Source organism: Thunnus albacares, chromosome 15, assembly GCF_914725855.1.
Source record: "Thunnus albacares chromosome 15, fThuAlb1.1, whole genome shotgun sequence".
Taxonomy (NCBI): domain Eukaryota; kingdom Metazoa; phylum Chordata; class Actinopteri; order Scombriformes; family Scombridae; genus Thunnus; species Thunnus albacares.
Window position 1 is genome coordinate 24,266,311 of NC_058120.1, and position 21,488 is coordinate 24,287,798.

General features: G+C 40.9%; 1 protein-coding gene across 6 annotated transcripts in view; it reads left to right on the forward strand.

The window, feature by feature from the left end:
* Positions 1–21,488, forward strand: part of dctn1b (dynactin 1b) — a 46,578-nt gene that overhangs the window by 22,441 nt on the left and 2,649 nt on the right. Inside the window, exons 1-26 of one of the 6 annotated variants that reach the window (XM_044374587.1) lie at positions 2,151–2,600; positions 5,143–5,163; positions 6,220–6,396; positions 8,042–8,065; positions 8,740–8,937; positions 10,422–10,626; positions 12,138–12,216; positions 12,373–12,532; positions 12,655–12,759; positions 13,518–13,709; positions 13,807–13,923; positions 14,118–14,270; positions 14,591–14,751; positions 15,018–15,186; positions 15,980–16,048; positions 16,234–16,446; positions 16,538–16,699; positions 16,942–17,073; positions 17,163–17,291; positions 18,196–18,338; positions 18,457–18,623; positions 18,881–18,892; positions 19,606–19,733; positions 19,910–20,096; positions 20,310–20,383; positions 21,145–21,234. In XM_044374587.1, the coding sequence (XP_044230522.1) occupies positions 2,571–2,600; positions 5,143–5,163; positions 6,220–6,396; positions 8,042–8,065; positions 8,740–8,937; positions 10,422–10,626; positions 12,138–12,216; positions 12,373–12,532; positions 12,655–12,759; positions 13,518–13,709; positions 13,807–13,923; positions 14,118–14,270; positions 14,591–14,751; positions 15,018–15,186; positions 15,980–16,048; positions 16,234–16,446; positions 16,538–16,699; positions 16,942–17,073; positions 17,163–17,291; positions 18,196–18,338; positions 18,457–18,623; positions 18,881–18,892; positions 19,606–19,733; positions 19,910–20,096; positions 20,310–20,383; positions 21,145–21,234 (3,297 nt within the window). In that variant the 5' untranslated portion in view covers positions 2,151–2,570. Of the gene's footprint in view, positions 1–2,150; positions 2,601–5,142; positions 5,164–6,219; positions 6,397–8,041; positions 8,066–8,739; positions 8,938–10,421; positions 10,627–12,137; positions 12,217–12,372; positions 12,533–12,654; positions 12,760–13,517; positions 13,710–13,806; positions 13,924–14,117; positions 14,271–14,590; positions 14,752–15,017; positions 15,187–15,979; positions 16,049–16,233; positions 16,447–16,537; positions 16,700–16,941; positions 17,074–17,162; positions 17,292–18,195; positions 18,339–18,456; positions 18,624–18,880; positions 18,893–19,605; positions 19,734–19,909; positions 20,097–20,309; positions 20,384–21,144; positions 21,235–21,488 lie in introns of those variants that run through there. The other 5 variants (XM_044374581.1, XM_044374582.1, XM_044374584.1 and 2 more) reach the window with 5 other exon arrangements.

The following is a 21,488-nucleotide window of genomic DNA, read 5'->3' on the forward strand; positions in this document are numbered from 1 at the left end:
CTTTAATAACTCTGGTTGTATTAAGCCATTATGGGCCAATGTTGCAAAACTATGAGCAGTAAATGAGTAATCTGTGGAAATATTGGATTTAAAGGATTTTTTTTGCATTAATGTGGTGAAGTACTTTGATTTGTTAGGGATTTAAATGCACTTGATTAGCCAAAAAAAAGACTTTCCTGTCTGCTTTTTATCTGTAGTTTATCAGTTGAATATCCTGAAAAGTATACTGTATGAAGATATAAACTATATTATTATATAGCAATATAAAATTACACATTTACCATTAAAGATTTTGTCCATATTACTGACAGCAAATCTCATGAAAAGACCCAAACCAACAATGAATTGAACCTACGAACAAGTGTCGTCTGTTCAGCCAAAGCCAGATATCACTTATTCTTTTGTGCCATAGAGTGCCATTGTTGTCCAAAAACTATTAAAAACACATCAATGAGCCACACTGTTGCACTGGATGACATGTTCCTTCATTACGAACATTGCTACTGTTGTTTATTTTGAGTCAATCCCACACACACACACACCGTCCTCCTCACTATAGCACCAAATGTGGATTAATCCACAGCTGAAAATAGTCCCTAAAAATACTAAAAAAAACACTGTTTACTCCTGTTTGAGTAACATTTGCTAGAAACCACAGAGCCCAGCTGTTTTAGGAAATTATTGAGCCTTTTTAAAAAAATGAAAATACATATTTGTGAGCTGTTTAAGATTTCACCTTCAGTAGGAACCAATGTACTTGGGACTTGAGCGCCACAGACAGGAAGGGAAGTCAGAAAGTAAAATAAGAATCGTGTTTTTGTAACCTTAGAATGAGCTCTTTATATCTACATAGCGAGCGGGTCCTCTTCTATGCAGGCCGCCATGTTGCACCGCCATGTTTCTACAGTAGCCCAGAATGGACAAACCAAACACTGGCTCTAGAGAGGGCCTTTCGCATTTTTCATGAGTTTCACAGCCACCATAGGTTCTCCTTCACGCTTGGAAGGGGAGGGTGAGGGGAGGAGGGGGAGGGGTATTCATTTGGTTGCAATCCTCAACCTCAACACTAGATGCCACTAAATCCTGCACACTGGTCCTTTAATACATTCATGCGGCCAAGTGCTTGCTCAGTTTCACACTCAGTAAGTCAAGGGAACCTTGAGGTGCTAAAAGAAAACGTTTTTCAGGCACTTTAAAAGTGGAATTATGGTTCTCCGATGATACATGTGAGCGTCTCTGCGAACCTACACAGAGAAGGGTGTTATGGGTAACCTTGGCTTGCAGAGGACGTGCACACCCTCCAAATCTCAACAATGTGTAGACCTGAGCGTCAAGCAAGTGGGTTGCAGGGTTCATTAACTATCAAATGTTCTCTTATGTGCAGCTCACAGAACCACAATTCCATCTTTAGGCAGAGCAAAGAGAGAATTTACTGTATATTAAAAGCCACTGTTTAGTCGGATCTTCGGGATCTTCATCAGGGAGGAAACAGTGAAAAATAAGTCAGAAAGTACTAAGAAATGAACTAAAACACATTGTTGGTTTCATGAGAAACACAAATATAGAATATCCTCATCTTTATCCTTTAAATACGTTTAAATCTGAAAAGAAAAAAGCAGAATATGACCAAAATCAAAAACACCGCGTACACCTTAAACCTCTGAAAATACTTCATAAAGCAGACCACTTGTAGGCTTCCTCATTGTTTTTGATTCATTTTAATGAGCCCATAGGAGGGATCTGTGAGCGTTGCTAGGAGACAGGAGAGGCTTGCATCAGTGTCGCTGCTCATTTTCCCCTCTTACCTCCGTTTCCAGCACCGCCCTCGTCTGTCTCACATCCTCTCCTCGCTCCTCTGTCTGTCCCCAGTCACTGCCTCACAGACCCCCGCTGTCTCACCCATCCCTCCCTGTCTGTCTGTGGGAGAGGTGGAGATGAGTGGGTGAGCAGCAGCGAGCACGGGGAGAGGGAGGGAGGGAGGGAGGGAAGAAGGGAGGGAGGGAGAGACGAGGGCGTACAGTGATGTAATGCAGGAGAGCAGGGCATTGGCTGGGCTGACAAATCACAATAAGCAGAGCGAGAAGGGTGGAGGGGAGGGGGGGAGGAGGAGGAGGAGGAGGAGACAGAGGGAGGAGAGGAAGGTTAGGGGAGGAGAGGCGTCTCCTGTGAACAGTAGCAGGTCGGAGGCTCGTAGCAGCAGGATGTCAGAGTCCTAATCGTAGCAGAAAGGAAAAGGGAGGTGCCGACCGAGGGCTCGGATTATGAGAGAAGCTGAGAAAGAGGACATAAAGGAGGACGATAACGGGAGGACAGAAGCGGGGAAGGGGAAAGCCTGGGAAAAAGAATCGCCGCGGCCATTTGCACCACTGCAGCTTCCCGGCCTGAGCGGCTGTCTGTCTGACTGTTCGGCTTTACCTGTCTGTCTGTCCTGAACCCCTCTCGGTCTCGACTCTCGAGCATCTTTGCCTGTTTTATCACCTTGCTCTGTGTGTGTGTGTGTGTGTGTGTGTGTGTGTATTTCTCGGTGACTGTGTTGTGTGTGTGTTTGTGTGTCTTCTTCTCCTGCAAATATGATGAGACAGACTCCTGCACCCCGGAAGGTACAGAACTCCATATGATTATCTGTTGGGATGTTGCTGTTCTTGTTGTCACCATCCATTTGTTTTGTTGGCAGAACTGCTGTAAAGGTCACGCTTGGAAGTTTCATTTATTCCTCTTTTTTTTTGTTGTTTTTTTAATGGTGGGAATTGCCCTTTTTTTTTTGGAAGTTAAACTGTACCTGCAGCTTTCTATCGTTTTTATTTCTCCGCTCAGTATCCACAGTGCCTTTTTTCGCAGAGTTATTTCATGCTTCTTCATGTGTCTCACTGGAGTTCGGTGGTATCTCCCTGTCCGCAACACAAGCTTTTATGTTGTATTTGGCCTCATCATGCACAAGCCTTCCACAGCGTTATATGAGGTCAGTGATTTTGGCCATCAGGGAGAATCAAGTGATTTCACTCTTGGTTGCAGATGTATCAAAAAAAAAAAAAAAAACAGGCTGATGTGATTTTTAGTACAACCTGTTCTAGTATCCACAGCACGACACTACAGCTTAAGAGGCTGTCAGCTCTTATTTGGTACAGCTGTTTAGCTCGGGCTAATTTCTGCTGAATGGTCCAGCTCTAATCCAATAAAGAACGATAACTAGCCAAAGCGAGGGCCGAAGCAGAGAGACAGAGAGTCGGCGTGCAGAAGACAAGAGGTAGAAGGTGACAGATAGTCGTTCAGTGAGTGATCAGTGAGAAGTGGAGATTATTTTTCACGAATGTACAGCAGCAGAAAGGATAGAAGTGTCGGTACAGAGCTGGGTTAAATTGTACTAAAGCTGAAAATAGTCCCTTACAAATACACTGTTTACGCCTGGTTGAGTAGCGTTTGCTTGACACTACAGTATCCAGCTATTTTAGGAAATTGTTGAGGCTTTTTTTTAAAAAAAAAAAATTAAGAACATTAATGAGCCAAAGTGAAGCAGAGAGAGTAGAAATGACAGGAGCTGGAAAGTGAAAGGTAGAAAAGAAAAAGCAGTAAGAAGTGTAGAATATTAGATGCAGTGAGTACACAGAGATCTGGGTTCAGTGGGTTTTTGTTAGTTCTGGATGAAAGCCCTGTTTCTCCAAAAAAAAAAGTAAACTACAACAATATTATATGTAGTCTTCACAGCAGACATTTTGACTTGTCTTTATATGAAACTAATAACAACATTAACGACGGCTCCGTTCTGTTCAAGTGTCCCAGTAAGTCATGACAGTGAACCGGGACCCTGAAACTGAAGCAGCTGAATGGAGTTCAGCCATTTTTAACTGTATTTTTCACACCTCTGCTTTTCCTACTGTGACAAGTCAAAATGTCTTCTGTTACTGCAGGTCCATTTAGTAGCTGTTCTGGAGCTTTCAATCATATCCCATGAGCTTTATCAGATATATTCTGTCAAAAACATATTTATTAATAAGAGGGATCCTATGTTTTCTTTCCTTTTTACTCATTTTCACCACATTCAAACAAATTCAAGCTAACCAGAATATTTTTGCAACCACTTTTTAACAAGTGCTATTTAATTTGTACAGAATTCTGTCATGATATGATTATAATATAGAGAGATGATAAGTTGAATATTGTTGAATTATTGTCCAGCTCCACCACTATGCATGCTCAAGTTTAGACAATCTGGGTTTTGTAAAGATTTCATATATAAATAGTCTTTAAATATAAGTTCATTCATAAAAATCTACCAAAACTGGAGATGCAGAGCTTCATCTGACAGTATATTATGATATGTTTAGTGTTTACTTTAATGTGCTCACAGTATTTTTGGTAATTATTACCACTTTTTGGTATTTAGTGTGGCCTCAATCAGTTCAATTTAAGCTAAAGAAGTGTGTGATGAGTACTCTGTAACCCAGATCTGCTGTAAGGACTTTAGAGAGATTAGATGAGAACAAATTGTGAATGTTTCTCTGCACACTCGACTACAAAACCCACTTATTCAGCCGGTTGTGTTGCATGTCGGAAACAAGCTATGTCGCAGGATAACAAGCTATTATCCGAGCTATACAACAAAACTGGGCTCAGATGAACCGGATCTGCTGTGTTCCCCCGAGAAACAATGCAGTCATTTAGGTCACGGCGGCCGTACCAGTCACAGTGTTCGTGTTGTTACTGAGTTTTCGGTCACGTGGCAGAAAGAGACGAGGCCTCCGAAGACCGGCGAGGACAAGAGAGACGGAGAAGGAGAACAATTAAGCGGGTATCTGTGTTGACGTTAAACGATGATAGCGGAGGAAGAGGAGGAAGAAGGCTTTTGTGGTACTTTCAGGAAAACAACTTTTACAGATTTTTTTGTTGTTGTTGCAGCATCTCAGGAGAGTTTAGAGTCATAACCAGTTTCATCATCCCATTTTGTCCTTTTGTCTGTGATTTTCCCATTTATTATGAACTTTGCCTTGAAACACTAACCCTGGCTGTTTGTTTCCTTCCCTTCCCTCCTTCCCTTCTCTCCTCTCCTCTCCTCTTCTCTCCTCTCGCCGCCCTTTGACCTTTCCTGCTTCCTCTCCTCCTCCTCCTCCTCCTCCTCCTCTGTTTTCTCCTCCCTCTGCTCCTCAGACCACGGCCAGAAGGCCCAAGGTGAGCCCACTCTTCAAAGTCGTCCGGGCTTCCCATTTCTGTCAGTTTGAATTATTTATGCGTGTGATTGTTATTCTCATGCAGCAGTTTGTGTGTGTGTGTGTGTGTGTAAGCGTGAGTGTGTTGCCAAGAACATTAGAGACAATACATCATCAGACATATCGCAAATCAATTTTTTTTTCATTAGAGGAATGACAGTTTTTGTCAATAGCACCATTTTTTAAAGTCCATTTTGACTTCTTCTCATTTATATCTACAGCTCCAGTAGTGAATCCTGTCAACACTGAGTTTTACATCATTCATATGTTCACCATGTGGTTTTCTTTTATTTCTGTTGTAGACAGCTGTTGTTGTGAACTGTTTCAACATAATAATTGCTTTGTTTGCTTTCTAATTTTTCAATTAATTTTTAAGCATTTTTCTGTTGCAGTTTCGTATTCATGTCCTGAATCTGGTCTGGGGTCATCATGGAGGTCCGCAAAAGAATTTGTAAATAAAAGTTAATAACTTAACAATATGGCAGGAAAAAAGAGACACACCTAAAACATATTGTTATGGTGAGGGTGTAGGTCAGTAAAAGTCCGGTAGTCCGAATTTTTAAACGTGTAAACCTGTGAAAAATGTTGTTACCTCTTACCTTATCGGGCCCAGTTTGCAGAGCTGTACCAGTTGTAGCTTGACGGCTCAGTTAGCCCTGAAAAAACAGCTGGTTTAGCTGCAAAACTAGCCATAAAGAAAGTAGATGTGAGCTAAAATGCAACTACTAGCCCCAATAAACACTAGTTTTATCAAAAAGCTTAGTGCAGTTCATAATGATAGTGATTGCTACTGAAACAGATTTGAAAGGTTTTACAGTTTAAAAGTACAGATAGTAAACGCTAGCAGCTCTTACCCCAAAAAGGAGGACCTCCATTATGGCTGCCATTAGTTGACATTATCACACAGCTGCTTATATTTGTATAATTTTCTGTTTATCAAGATTTCTTGCGGGTCTGTTTTTTTTTTAACACCTAGTTATGTTTTGCTCATTATTTTTTTTTTACTTCATTCCTTCAGCAGCCCAGCCGAACCGCAGGCACCGCTGGGAAAGGTGCTGCGTCCGGCTCGGCCTCGGCTTCGGCCGGCGAGATGAGCAGCAGCGAGCCCAGCACGCCGGCCCAGACCCCGCTGGCTGCTCCCGTCATCCCCACCCTCCACTCACCTGGAAACCCTCCGGCCCCCGTCCCCAGCAAGGTCAGTGTCGTCTCATAGCAGCGTAACACTACAAAGCAAAGTTCACGCTGCAGCTGACAGTAACAACACAGATCTGATGTTTTGTTATCAGTGTGAGCAGAGAAAGGCTGCTTGTCAAGAAGATATTTGAATGGTGTTAATATCTGAGAGAGGTGACTAATGCTGTGTAAAAATCAGTGTTTCCCATAATTACATGCATATAATCATTAATAGTAAATAACACATGATACTGTGGTTTTGTAAGGCAGCACTCAATGTGCCAAAAACATCAAAGACCACTCAGGGGGCACGCTGTCATAGGTGCAGGAATTAAATTAGATGTGACATCTTTTTGCTATTGTTGCTCGGAGCATGATGGGATTTTTTTTGACACAGCTGTCAGTTTGTATTGTTGTCATCTGTGTGTTACCATCGAAATTAAATCAGAAATGAGCTGGAGGCTTTAACTGCTATCTTAGAATACATAAGGCAACATGAAAAACAATAACATGACATGCTGATGTATTAACAGGGAAAACGCTGAATGTTTGGTTATAATTCATAATGTAGCAGCAGATGTTTTAATTAAATAATCCATCCATTCATTCATTTTCTGAACAGCTTATCCTGTTCTGGGTCACAGGGGGCCGGAGTTTATCTCAGCATGCACTGCAGAAGAGGCAAAATAGAAAATGACAAATTTTATTGAATAATATTTTGAATAAAAATATATAAAACTGAAAAATAAGCTGTTGCTAAGAAAGCACCGTGGTGAAATCTATCCGTAAAAGGTTTTGTCTTAAGATTTCTTTTAAAAGAATTGTGCTTTAAGAAATTCTGAGTCATCCATAGATTTATATTATGAATGTTAAAAGGATAAACTGGAAATAGACAGATATACAGCTCGGTGTCATCTGCATAGCTTTGAAAACTTTGTTTTTTGAGTTGTAACATGTGTATACTGAAGTTAAGTGGGCCTAAAATAGAGCCTTGAGGGACACCGCATGTTAAACAGCATCTTATTTATCGACATGTATTGAAAATAACTGTTATTTCACTGTATACATCTTGTTTGTCCAAAATTATCAGTATGCAAAAGTCTGTTTTCAAAGTCATCTGTTAGATTCTTGTTGTTGTTGATGGCAGCTGGTTCTCCGGCTGCAAAGAAAGACTGAAATATGTATGATTCTTTATTTATGAAGTAGCAGATTTTTTCTAGGAAAGACCTACCAGAGTCTTTTGTGCAGCAAATTTTTAAAAGATGCCATAAACTGGAGATAAAGAGGATAAAAAGGAAGTGTCTGCACTTCAGCTGATGAAATTTACCAGTGTGGTGCCTCTCCAACATGAGACCCACCAGACAGTAAAAGGTGGAGTGATTAAAGCTGGAGCGCACGGTCAATTAAACACGATTAAGTCAGTTCACGTCAAAATGTTAGTTGATTTGCACCAGTACAGTTGCATCATCGTCTGTGCACTTGTGTGTGTGTGTGTGTACAGATTTAGTCTCTACTGTGTTCTCCGAGCTGATAATCAGCAACATGTGCGTTCATTTGTATGAAAATGTCAGAGATTATCACATTTAACATTTCATAAAAGTCGGCTGCAGTCTGGTGTTAAATTTTGAGGCGGGCACAGTCGGTCTGATTCGTGTTTTCCCCCTCAGGAGGACGTCGCCAAGGAAACACAGGTGCAGTGGTGTGATGTGGTTGCACTCGATACTGAAGTGTTGTTTTTCCTCTCGCTAACATTTTAACATGCTATCAGAGGTGTGACTGCTGTTCTTTAATTGGTGTGTGTGTGTGTGTGTGTGTGTAAAATGCACGATTATTGCAGAATTAAGCTTGAATCTCCAGCTGCAGAGGGGAAGTAGAGGAACTGTAATTATGTGTGTGGTGGTTTTATATATACGTGAGCATTGTGTGTGTGTGTGTGTGTGTGTGTGTGTGTGTGTGTGTGTGTGTGTTTTTCCTGGCAAAGCATGTGTGTGCATGTGTGTGTGACATTCTCTTCTCCACAGGTGGAAATGAAAGCTTTCTAACATAAAAGATGAAAGTGCTGCTACCACAGAGCTTTGTGCTTGATCCACTGCTTTCATTATTCACTGAGAAGATACCTGAAGAATCGTGAAAATGAAACGATTAAAGTAAAAAAAAACTGGCGTAACGTAGCAGGGATAACATCTCCCTTTGCGCCTTAGAGCGCTAAACAGCATCCTGCACCAGCAACATGTGTTAAACTAATTAAATCTCTTCTTTCCTTCCATCTGTCCTCATCACCATTCCTCCTTTTTCCAAATATCTGCCCTTTCTATCCTTTCATTCCTCTCTCGCCCTGTGTCGCCTCCATACGTCCTCCGCCCAGGAGGAGGAGGCGCTGCGTTCTCAGGTGAAGGACCTGGAGGAGAAGCTGGAGACCTTGAAGATGAAGCGGACGGAGGACAAGGCCAAGCTGAAGGAGCTGGAGAAACACAAGATCCAGCTGGAGCAGCTGCAGGAGTGGAAGAACAAGATGCAGGAGCAGCAGGCCGAGCTGCAGAAACAACTCAAAGAGGCCAAAAGGGTAACGAGCGATTGTTGGATACGTAGATGAGTGGACGTGTAGGTAGAGGTCGCTCGGTGACGCGGTTAAATGTGAACGTGTTGTCAGTGCATCCACAAAATGGCTGCAGAGACAAGTCAGGGGAAGTCAAGATGATAGAAATGAAGCTGATGAATATGTGGGTGGATGATGGACGGTTGAAGTGTAAAAATGGAAAAGTGACTAACAGGACTTGAAAAATGAAAAATTAATACATTGAATATAATGTAAAGGGAACATAATTTCTCAAAACTATGACCAGAATTCAGCCAAAAGTAGTTTTTCAAGGCAGATTTTGATATTTTCTATGATCGAGCATCTTATCTCTGATAACTTGTGGTGCTGTTTGGTGTCTTTAAAGGCCCCAAAAATGTACTTGCTATGGAGAATGTGATCCTACATTAATGCAACAACACAACATTTTCTCAACATTTTCTGAGAAACGAGTTTTGGTTATTTCACATGAGAGATTTCTGTATTTGTGTTTTGGTTTGAGCTCAGAACACATTCACACAAACAGAAACCTGATCAAACCACACAGTGTTGGTGAAGCAGATTAGCTGAGTTTTAACTGAGTGTTAATCTCTTAATAAATATATATCTAATTAAAGAATGTTTATTTTATTGTTGCTTATTTAGTGAGGAATATCTAAGGTCACAGTGAAATACTTAAGATTTAAAACCACATTTTTAGGGGCTTCTTTGAATAGTGAACAAATATATATTTATTGGCAAAAATTAAAACAATTTATTGAATATAACATAAATTTACTTCTCTAAAGTACGTACGAAGGTTCAGCTAAAAACACTTTGTTGAGACGATATTTATGAATTAGAACTAATATGTGATCATTTGCGTTGCTGTTCTGTCTTAAACGTTGACAATTGTTATATTAGCAGATGACAAAATGGTCATATTTTTCACCTAAGAACATTTCTCTCTTTTTTATTTTGATTTTTGGGAGATTTTGTTCAGTTATTATGACATAAATGTAATCCAGAAGGGTGGAGGACACTCTGAATTTTGATTAACATGGAGGCAAAGCCACACTAATGAAATTCTTTGAAGATTAGCAGCTTTAAAGACAAAATAACCAGCCACACCTAATCAGCAGCGGGGGAAATATTACAGCCTTTAAATGAGGAATTAACTTTAGAGAACAGAAATGAGTTATTTTTATTTGTTTATTTAACAGGAAGCATTCTGTCCCTGATTAGGCTCTTAAAACTATGTTCAAACAATTAAACAAATTAATTGATTATTAGGATTCATCCAATGACAATAGCTGTCAACCTGCTGGTGACACTGGAGAAAATATAACCTCATCAAACCTTTTATAGTATATTTATTAGAAGAAGAATATTATTAGTAGTTTAATTGCAGGTTTAAATAATGTATTAAGACTTCATAGACAAAGCAGAAAACTGGCATATTTGTACATAATGGAATATCTCTGTGTGTGTAGGAGGCCAAAGAAGCCCTGGAGGCCAAGGAGCACTACATGGAGGAGATGTCGGACACCGCGGATGCCATCGAGATGGCCACGCTGGATAAAGAGATGGCTGAGGAGCGGGCGGAGTCTCTGCAGCTGGAGGTCGACTCCATGAAGGAGAAAGTAGACGAGCTCACCATGGACCTGGAGATCCTCAAGCACGAGATTGAGGAGAAAGGTACCGTTAAGACGAAGAGAAGACGATATAACCTCATCAAACCTTTTTATAGTATGTTTATTAGAACTGAAACGTCAGACAGTCTTAAATAGGATGAGATGATTTTTTTTAAAGCTTTGTGAGAGATTAACTGATGAGGTTCTTTGATTTGACAGCACCAACACAGTATGTATCCTGGGAATGAAACATTAATCAGAGGTGTTTCTGACTCCACAAACCTCCATAAGACTGAACTGTGCTGTAGTCAGTTATATAATTTTATATTTGTTGTGATTGCTTTAAACTTTCACAACAAAACTTAAACAATACATTTTTATTAAAGCCAGTGTTTTACATTTATAGAACATTTATCATTTATTTATAATTCTTATGCTACATTGCTACAGGCAACTTTTTATCCAAATATCTTTATTAAATGTTGATGCATCACTAAGCTCTTCTTAGCTGTTAGTAGTGACTGAACAACGTTGTCAACATCAGCTGGGATTTTGACTTTAAAATATAAATTGGTTTCAGATCATAAAAGCATTGAAAATGAAAATTGTAAGAAAATATCAGGAATGAACTCATGAACTTTTAGTTCAAAAATAAACAGTGATTACAGGAATCAAATGCTTCAAGCTCTGCAATAATTAAGTTTCTGTCTGTTCTGCACTCCTGACAATTCTGAGATTAAAGATATCAGTGAGCCATAAAATAAAAATGTATTTCTAAAAAAAAAAAAGCCTGTGTTCAGTTAGTAAGAGCAATCGTCGGCCTGTAACTCGATCAGACTGTTGAAACAATGTCGGGTTGGTCATCAGTGACCTCTGAGTGCAGCGTGATTGTGGCTGATCTGTCGCTGCTTCCTACTTTTTCTTGACTCTGAAAAGTTTTTTGTTTTTTTTTTAAACTGCAGCAACTGGAGCTAACACAGCCAACTCATAAGAAGAACAGTGCCATTTGTTTAATTGAAACAACTCTTTTGGCAATAACACGCAGCAACACTAATCCTCTCAGAGTGTCATTTGGTGACAAATTAAAAGCGCTCCAACGATTTAGTATCGCACTCCTGTAACAAAGAAAAAAGGATCAACATCGATGCAGCAGAACCAGAGAAACCACGCATTTCTCTTCCTTGTCAAAACCTGGTGCCTACAATACCCACAATGCAACTCAACTCACAATGCTGTACAGATTCAGGTGTGTTACAGTAGTAGCCGCTAATGTAGCCTGGAGCTGCAGAGGTCTCACTTCTCTCTAACTCCACACCCCCAAATTTTTTTCATTTTCAAACTTCAGACCCAATCAACGCTGACTCAAGTGACATCACATGAGGCAGTTTATCATATTTGGCGCAGCTCCCTGGAGCCACAAAAGCTTTATACAACCTGTAAATAGACTTTGGTGTAAAATCGGTGAAGTTTTCTCGTTTAAAAACTGTTGTTTTGTCTTTTTTTGAGACAAGCGTATCTCACCACCTGACACAGATCCTGCAGAGCTCAGTCGTGTTTTTTTGGGGTTTCTCTCAGGTTCGGACGGAGCTGCTTCCAGTTACCATGTCAAACAGCTGGAGGAGCAGAACGGCAGACTGAAGGAAGCACTGGTCAGGTGGGTTTGTTGACATGTTGTTGATTATTTTAGTCAGTAAAGAAAGACAGGAAAGGTCTAGAGAGATGTGACAGAAGGTCTTGGTCCAGGACAGCTGATTTACCCTCTATGCACTCTACTGTATGACGTTGATGGACTGTTTTTCCTGTGCGTCAGGATGCGTGACCTGTCTGCGTCGGAGAAACAGGAACACGTGAAGTTGCAGAAGCAGATGGAGAAGAAGAACGTGGAGTTAGACGCTTTGAGGAGCCAGAAAGAAAAACTACAGGAAGAGATGACGGTGGCAGAAAAGACCATCGACGAGCTGAAAGAACAGGTCAGACTTCCTGTATTTGATCAGCTTCTCGCTAAAATCAGCCTCTTTACAGCGATTCATGGCTCAGGTAACAACGACAAACAAAACCGCTGTTTCTGACGATGACACGCTCGCTGTTTCAGGTGGATGCAGCTTTAGGGGCGGAGGAGATGGTGGAGACTCTGACGGAGAGAAACCTGGACCTGGAGGAGAAAGTCAGGGAGCTGAGAGAGACGGTCACCGACCTGGTGAGTTAGAAAACACGAGTCTCACTGTGAAGACACACACAGACCATCACAGAGCTGATATCACAACAGGACAACAAAAAAACACAAAGAATACAATTAAATCTGAAAATCTTCGAGTTACAGACGAATGCGTTTCTCATTAACTGATTTTCCTGCTCAGCTACAGGACTGAGGTCAGAGAAAATTAAAGTGCCGCTGTTTGCTGACTCATTTCATTGTTGATATTGGGCCAAAGTCATTAATATGTGTGTACCACCCTCTGGTTTTTGTTACCACTGCAGTCGTTGCTCAGTTACTATTTCCTCTGTTATCTGTTGACCTTGATCAGAACAAACGAGCCTGCAGATGAAACCTGGACGATCACAGTCAAAAGTAACAATTTAGAATAATTGAAAGCCACTATGTGTAGAATATTTAAGATAAAAGCAACTTTAAGATCATTATGGTGGCATATATTATGTAGAAAAATGAACAATCCCAGTTACAAAACATTATCAAAAGCAGTTTGAGTTATTTTTAAGCATTTCACAAATCAATATAGTTTGCAGGATACTTAAATTCACAGTTTCACGTGAAGGTCGTCAAGCTTTTCTAGAAAAACAAAAGCTGAAACACTTCCAGGTTTTGGCAATAAACTGAAAGAGAACCAGGCAGTTGAGCTATAAAACAGCTCTACCATCAGAAACTCAAACTTCAGCAGAAATCAGGTGAAGTAAAGCGGAAAAAGAAGAGATCTATTCACCGTTTCCACGCCGCAGGAAGCCATCAACGAGATGAACGACGAGCTGCAGGAGAACGCCAGAGAGACGGAGCTGGAGCTGAGGGAGATGCTGGATCTGGGCGCGGCGAGAGTCCGAGAGTCCGAGAAACGAGTTGAAGCTGCGCAGGAGACCGTAGCCGATTACCAGCAGACCATCAAGAAGTACCGCGAGCTCACAGCTCACCTGCAGGTACAGACTGTGTTCCTCCTGCTATGTCGCTGTAGCATATTTAGCATGTAGCACATTATTTGATCTCCTGTGTTTCTTCCTTTGTTTTCCACTGCAGGAGGTGAACAGAGAGCTGACCAGCCAGCAGGAAGCCTCCGCAGAGCTGCAGCAGCAGCCGCCAGCGGAGATGTTTGATTTCAAGATTAAATTTGCTGAAACGAAGGCCTACGCCAAGGTCAGGAGCTTTTTAGTCTGAATAATAAGTAGTTCTGAGCTGTATAATAACGTTAAATGCTACTCACTGTCACCCAGAATGTCCCTTTATGTCACTCAGGTGGTTTTCACTTTCTTTTGGATGCATGAGAGCAGAGTTAGATGATCTATTAGCTGTAAATTTGAGCTGTTTGTTTCTTCTCTGTGTGTGTTCAGGCCATCGAGATGGAGCTGAGGAAGATGGAGGTGGGTCAGGCCAACAGACATGTTTCTCTCCTGACCTCTTTCATGCCGGAGTCCTTCCTCCGTCACGGCGGAGACCACGACTGCATCCTGGTGCTGCTGCTCATGCCCAGACTTATCTGCAAGGTGAACAACACACAGTGTACCTTTTAAAAAAAAATCATATTTCCACAAACAGATGTTGTGCAGTGAGACAGACTGATAGAACAGAGATGAAGAGGAGGAGATGGATTCAAAATAATTATGTGGATTTTTGCATAGTTAAGACGAAGATGTTTGTGTGATTTTTAGTGTTTTTGAAAGGTTGTTTGTGCCTCAATCTTTTCGTGAAACATACTATTGAAGATTAAAGGAGAAGATGCCAGTAAAAAGTTTTAACTATCTCTTCTTGGCTGTGTATGTGTGTGTGTGTGTGTGTGTGTGTGTGTGTGTGTGTGTCTCTGTAGGCCGAGCTGATCAGCAAACAGGCCCAGGAGAAGTTTGACCTGAACGAGAACTGCGTGGAGAGAACGGGGCTGAGAGGAGCCATCGGGGAGCAGCTGAGCTTCGCTGGCGGCCTCGTCTACTCGCTCAGTCTCCTGCAGGCCACGCTCCACAAATACGAGCAGTATGTTTCACAGCGACCCCTAAATCAAAGATGTGCAGCAGAGAGTTTGAGCAATGAAAATGGCGTGACGTGTTTATCTGTTTAATTTATACTTATGCATTTTATCTTATAAATGTATTTATGAAGACCTGTCTGCTGTACAATATGTGTGATTCTGTAAATTACTGTAAGAGAAAAAGACTGTTTCCCTCATGTAACTCATGTTGATAAGTATTGTACAGACTCAGACTCACTTCTGTGTGTGTGTGTGTGTGTGTGTGTGTCAGAGCTCTGGCTCAGTGCAGCGTGGACGTCTATAAGAAGATCGGCTCTCTGTATCCGGAGATGAGCGTCCACGAACGTTCACTGGATTTCCTCATCGACCTGCTGCACAAAGACCAGCTGGATGAGACCGTCAACGTGGAGCCGCTCACCAAGGCCATCAAGTACTATCAGGTACACACATATACACATAGTATATAGTATATAGTATAGTATATACTGCAGATACAGTATGTATACTCTCACACAGTTTAGAAAATAAAAGATGATACAGAGTTTATTTTAGTTTATTTCTGTTAGCGTCCAGTTGGAAGGAAATAAAGAAGTTCCTGTTTTTGCTCCACATCATCTTTTAAAAACCAAAATACTTTCAAAAAGCAGATATAATGTAGTATTTTTTAAGCAACAGTTACTCTTTTCGATAGTTTCTTCATTCATTCTTTCATTTTAAAGTTGGATGACAAATCTTTGCTTTGCAAAAGTTGTTTCTTTTTAAGTGAAATGAATCAGTTCAGTCTGACAATTTCATCCAATGTTCAGGTTTAGAGTCTGTGTGTAAAATCACTAATAGAACGTAATGAAATCAGGAATAATTGTTATTTATCAGATAAACAAGACTGTTTGTCTGTAAGAATCGTCATTAACTTTCAATTTGTATCAAGCAAAATAATTGGCTTAACTTGCTCTATAATGTATCCTCTGGATAATCACTCACTTTTCACAACCCTGCAATAAATCCACCTTCATGAAGGTTATAATGATCAGTTTTTATTTAATCTGCTTTAGAGAGTATTTTATGGTCATTTTGGAGGCTGTAGTTTATGTTGCTGTTGAATCGTACTGAGTTACATTGAAAGATTGAAATATTTAGTCCCCAATTCATATAAATAGGTTGTATTATACTGCATTAGTTTGATCTATGTGTAGCTGCACACTGCGATGACAATTTCAACATCTGTCTTTTCAGCACTTGTACAGCATCCATCTGGCAGATCAGAACGAGGACTGCACCATGCAGCTCGCCGACCACATCAGAGTGAGTAAAAACATACGTCTGTGAAGAAAAACCACATTTCATAATTGCAGACGTTGATTTGTCTTTTTTATTTGATCTCAATCAAATTGTGTGTTAATATGGTTATAAATATTGTGACTGTATTTAGTTGCATTAAAAAGATGCGTCTCCACCTGTTAACCGTCCTCTGTTGTGTTAATGTGCAGTTCACTCAGAGCGCGTTGGACTGCATGGCTGTGGAGGTCGGCCGTCTGCGGGCGTTCCTGCACGCGGGTCAGGAGAAGGCCGACCTGGCCGTGCTGCTGAAGGACCTGGAGACGTCCTGCAGCGACATCCGTCAGTTCTGTAAGAAGATCCGTCGCAGAATGCCAGGAACCGACGCGCCCGGCATCCCTGCAGCGCTCAACTTCGGACCGCAGGTCACAGTTTCAGCTCGATCGATTCATTCAGTTTATTTTAATAATGCATTTACCATAAAGATTTTAATGATTTTCTGTGATAACATTGCAGGTGTCAGACACCCTTTCAGACTGTAGGAAACATCTGACCTGGGTGGTGGCGGTGCTGCAGGAAGTGGCGGCGGCAGGAGCGCAGATGATGTCACCTCTTGGTGAACAGGAAGGGCTGGTGGCCGTCAAACTGGAGGACGTGGCGTTCAAGGCAGGAGAACAGGTACTTTAAAACTTCTCTTAGTCTCAAATGTTTGAAATTGTACCACAAAATAAAAAGATAACGTATAATATTAATGTTTTTTACTGCTCTCATGTTGCGTTGCCTCAGTTATTTATCATATTGAGTATTGATCAGGGATATAAAGAATTACAGATTATCTTCAGTCCCGCCCTGTTCAGATAAACATCTACAGAACGTCTTTGTTACCAGATTTAACGTTGTCATCACGCTGTCATTTTAAGATTTATGGACTGCAGGGTGCAAACCCCTACGAGTATCTGAGACAGTCCTGTGGCATCGTCATAGCAACCATGAACAAGATGGCCACCGCCATGCAGGAGGGCGAGTATGACTCAGAGAGGCCTCAGAACAAGGTAACTCAGTGTGTACGAGAGAATTAGCCGAGTAGGAGTTACTGAGCAGGTGTGATTATTATTTATATTATTTGTTTGTTGTCTATCAGAACCCGCCCCCTGTGGACGTGCGAGCGGCGGCTCTTAGAGCAGAAATCACTGATGCAGAAGGTTTGGGTATGAAGCTGGAGGACAGAGAGACGGTCATCAAGGAGCTGAAGAAGTCTCTCAAGATCAAGGTAGAAAAACACACAAATACAGCAAAGTCACCATTAAACACAGAACTGCTGAGTCATTTGTCAGGATCAATGAAATGAATTAAATATCAGCAGATAAGTTCTTGATTGTAGGAATACATCATGGATTTTTAAATAGTCTAAACTTCATTAGTCTAAACTAAAAAGTGTGATTTGAGACATTCAGCATTATTTATATTATTATCGGTTAATCTGTCTCGATGTTCTTGATTAGTTGATTAATTGTTGGATCTATGAAACATCAGAAAGCACAAGGTGATGTCATCCAATGTCTTGTTTTGTTTGACAAACAGTCCAAACCCCCAAAATATTAAATTTACAGTCATTTAAGACCAAGAAAAGCAGCAAATTCTCACATTTAAGAGCCTGGAATCATCAAATGTCAGTCATTGTTGCTTGAAAATTGACTTTTAATTGATGAATCAATTATCAAAATAGTTGCAGATAAATATTCTGTCAATCAACTAATCGATTAATCGTTGCAGCTCTAGAAGTTACTTTTTTTTTGTTTCTCAACAGAGTGGAAAAGTTGACTTTGGTGCATTTTAGTATTTAGATTTATACGGTGCAATTACAAGCAAATATAAATCATTCTGTGTATTTGACATTCTGGCAGATTTAGGATTTTTTTTTGTGGCAGGCAGACGCAGTCGTCTCCTGTTGGTGGTTCATTTTATATTCTTACTCCTAATGAACAGCAGTTAACGTTAAAGTGAACTGAAATACGTATGTTCAGGTGTTTTGGTTGACATGACACCCGTCCAGATTAAAGCAACATGTTCCAGAGTAATTTGCTCAGAAGAATCAGTTTCTCTTAAAGTCACAAGAGAGGTGATGCAGAGACAAACTGTTTCTTATATGAAACCTGGGTTTTTTGTGTTTTCAGGGAGAAGAGCTGAGCGAAGCAAACGTCCGTCTCAGTCTGCTGGAGAAGAAGTTGGACAGTTCAGCCAAAGACGCAGACGAACGTGTTGAGAAGATCCAAACCCAACTGGACGAGGCTCAGACTCTGCTGAAGAAGAAAGAGAAGTAAGAACGACGTCAGACTGCAGATTCAGACACAAGTAGAAAAAAATAACCACAACGACTTCAGCTGTTGGACTCGGTGTCAGTCAGGTTTGTGTGTGTGATGTCGTCCTCTCCGCAGGGAGTTTGAGGAGACGATGGACGCTCTGCAGGCCGATATCGACCAGCTGGAGTCAGAGAAGGCGGAGCTGAAGCAGCGCATCAACAGCCAATCAAAGATGACCATCGACGGGCTGAGAGGAACCGGCCCGTCAGGAATCGCTTCCATCGTCACGGGAGTGGCAGGAGGTGAGTGATGGGAAAACTACGTTAACTTGTAACAGAATAAACAAGCTAAAGAAGCCACATAGCTACACGTGCATGCAGCTACATATCAATAAAAATGATTAGAAGTATTTTCAAACACTAGTCGACCCTCCTGTTGTCTGGTTGTTCTTCATTTCACCTCTAACTGCTGTTTAATTCCTGTTTCGACTCGACAACCATTGACTTTGTCCTCACTGACTTTTTCCCTTTAATCTCTCTTTACTTTACTTTACCTGCAGAGGAACAAAAAGGTATCTACCTGCTCGTATTGACATCGGTCGATGATCCCGCATGCTCGTTTTTGTCTCAAAATAACTAACAGTGAAATTTAAATGTGTTTTAATTTTTAGTGGTTTGACGGCAGTTAAATACTACATGCATGTTTTTTAAACCTCATCAATTTGAGATTAAACCATTAAGACTTAAAAAGGTTTTATTTATATATTATATCTATTCATGTGATAGATATAATGTCTGGTGTGTATATTATCTACTTGCACGCGCTCATGAACGATCAAACATCAACGTCAAACATTTGGACACTTCCCCACTCACTGCTTCTGTACTTCAATTACAAACTACAATTTTTAAAAAAAGACTTCATCTCATTTAGACACACTGTTCAGTTAAACACTATAATCTGTGTAATGCATCTTCCCTTTAACAAAACATGTTGGCTGTAATTACTGATAATTACAGCAAAGGAGAGGAAAAACTGAACAGTGACGGTTTGATTACGTATGAATTATTCTAAAGTATGCACGCTAAAATGTTGCAGCTGTAAACTAAATGTTTGTGTTTGGAACTGGACAGCTGGATTATTTTTCCTTTAAACTGAAAATATAAAGGCTGCTGCTGCTGCTGCGTTCACTGACTGCAGACATTCAGCAAACACTCATACTAGCACTAAAAGTTTGGGTTCAGTCAGGTGTTGATAACTTTGTTCCTCTTCTCTCGCTCACAGCGAACATGATGTCCAACGTGGGATCAGCTTCGGGTGTCCAGGTGATCGACTCTCCTCTGCTGACTCAGCAGATAGAAGCACAGAGACTCTGCATCAAACGCCTGAAAAACGAGAACAACAGGCTGAAGGTACGACGTCAACGTCTGGTTCATTACACACATCTGTGACGAGGAGAAACTGACTGAAAACTGCTGCGTTTGTTTCCATCTTGTCTGCCAACTGCAGTGTCATTAATTGCATTTTGCTGCCGTTAAACACGAGTTAATACTTAATGACTGCGGTAATGTCTCGTCTAATGTCTCAGGCTGAGAAGATGCGCTCCCAGCTGGCGTCTCTGCCTCCTCTCCACGTCACCAAACTTCCCTCCAAAGATGGAGGCCGTCCAGAAGTGACCTCTAGCGCCCTCTACCGCAAGACCGACCAGCTGCTGGAGACTCTGCTGCAGATGAGCGCCAACGTCAAGGTGGTGGACATCACCGGGAAATCTCCAGGTACGTGTGTGGTGTGTAGAGCGAGTACTGTACTGTAACAGCTGACTACAGCCAAGATTTCACATAAACGCAGTAAGAATTTCAAAGATTGTTGATCTCTTCTTTACACCGTTTAGTACAATCACAGTACAGATTTATGAAGTGGCAGCCAGACAGCAGGTCTAACACATGCAGCTCATTGTATGAACAGATTTGTTTTTGTTTGTTTTGCAGTGACACCCAGTGCTCAGCTCCTGGAACAGACGGCTAGATTACAGTCTCTAAGTGACACTCTGGACAGACTCAAGGTACACACTCACACACACACACACACACACACACACACACACACACACACACACACACTCACACTCACACTCACACTCACACTCACACTCACACTCACACTCACACTCACACTCACACACACACACTAAAACCTCTGTAAACATTGTCCTTGAGGTGTCCAGCCATCAAAATCCAGACCGATAAAAATAAGGAACAAATGTTATGCGCTCACAGCAGAAAAACTTAACAAGCATCGTGATTGGTGCAGTGAGTGCTTTTCAGGCTTTTTTGCCCTGGGTTTCGCCTCTCTTACAGCTTGAATAGGAAGACTGCAGACACTAGTAAATCTAAATTTTTAATACCAGTTAATTTTCTTCCAAAAAGACACCTGGATTGAGCATCAGTGATAAAATCAGGCAGTAAAGCTCTGAGGTCTTTGTAGTAAAAATGCAATAATATACTACTAGCAATAGTATAGTACAAGATATATCATCTATCATAAAGTATAATGTCTTTTTTTAAGGTCTGAGTGTATTAAATCACCATTTATATAGAAAACCAATAACTAATCTCTTAATAATTTATACAAACCTACGACCCTCCAAACACACCTCTACTGAACAGTGACACACTGTAACCTCTGCATGCTGCAAGGTTTTAAAATACAAAAAGGTAAAATATTGTAGAAGCTCACGTTATTGTGTACAACATACTGCTACCACTGAAGTACTCACCCAGTGTAACATCTGTCCTCACATCTGTTTCTCTTCCTGTCTGTCAGGGCGAAGTAGCCGAACACGTCGTCAACCAGCAACCCGGAGCTCGAGTCTCATCTGACTTCGCCACGTTTCCTTCGACTTCGTTTGTAAAGGTACAGTAATAACGTCGTTTAGAGCTCCTCACTTACAGTATTTTCCCTTAACTGAGGGATTCATAGATGTGTCTGAAGTGTTTGATTGTCACAGTGATGTTTTAAAGTTATTTAAAAGATGTTAAGAAGTTTACATCTCATCTCCAGACTACATACTGAACTGTTTACATGCATCAACCCAAAGCCAGTTTAAGACTGTGACTCAATTAAATATTGATGCTTTAATTTAATGCACCGTTTTATATCTTATATCT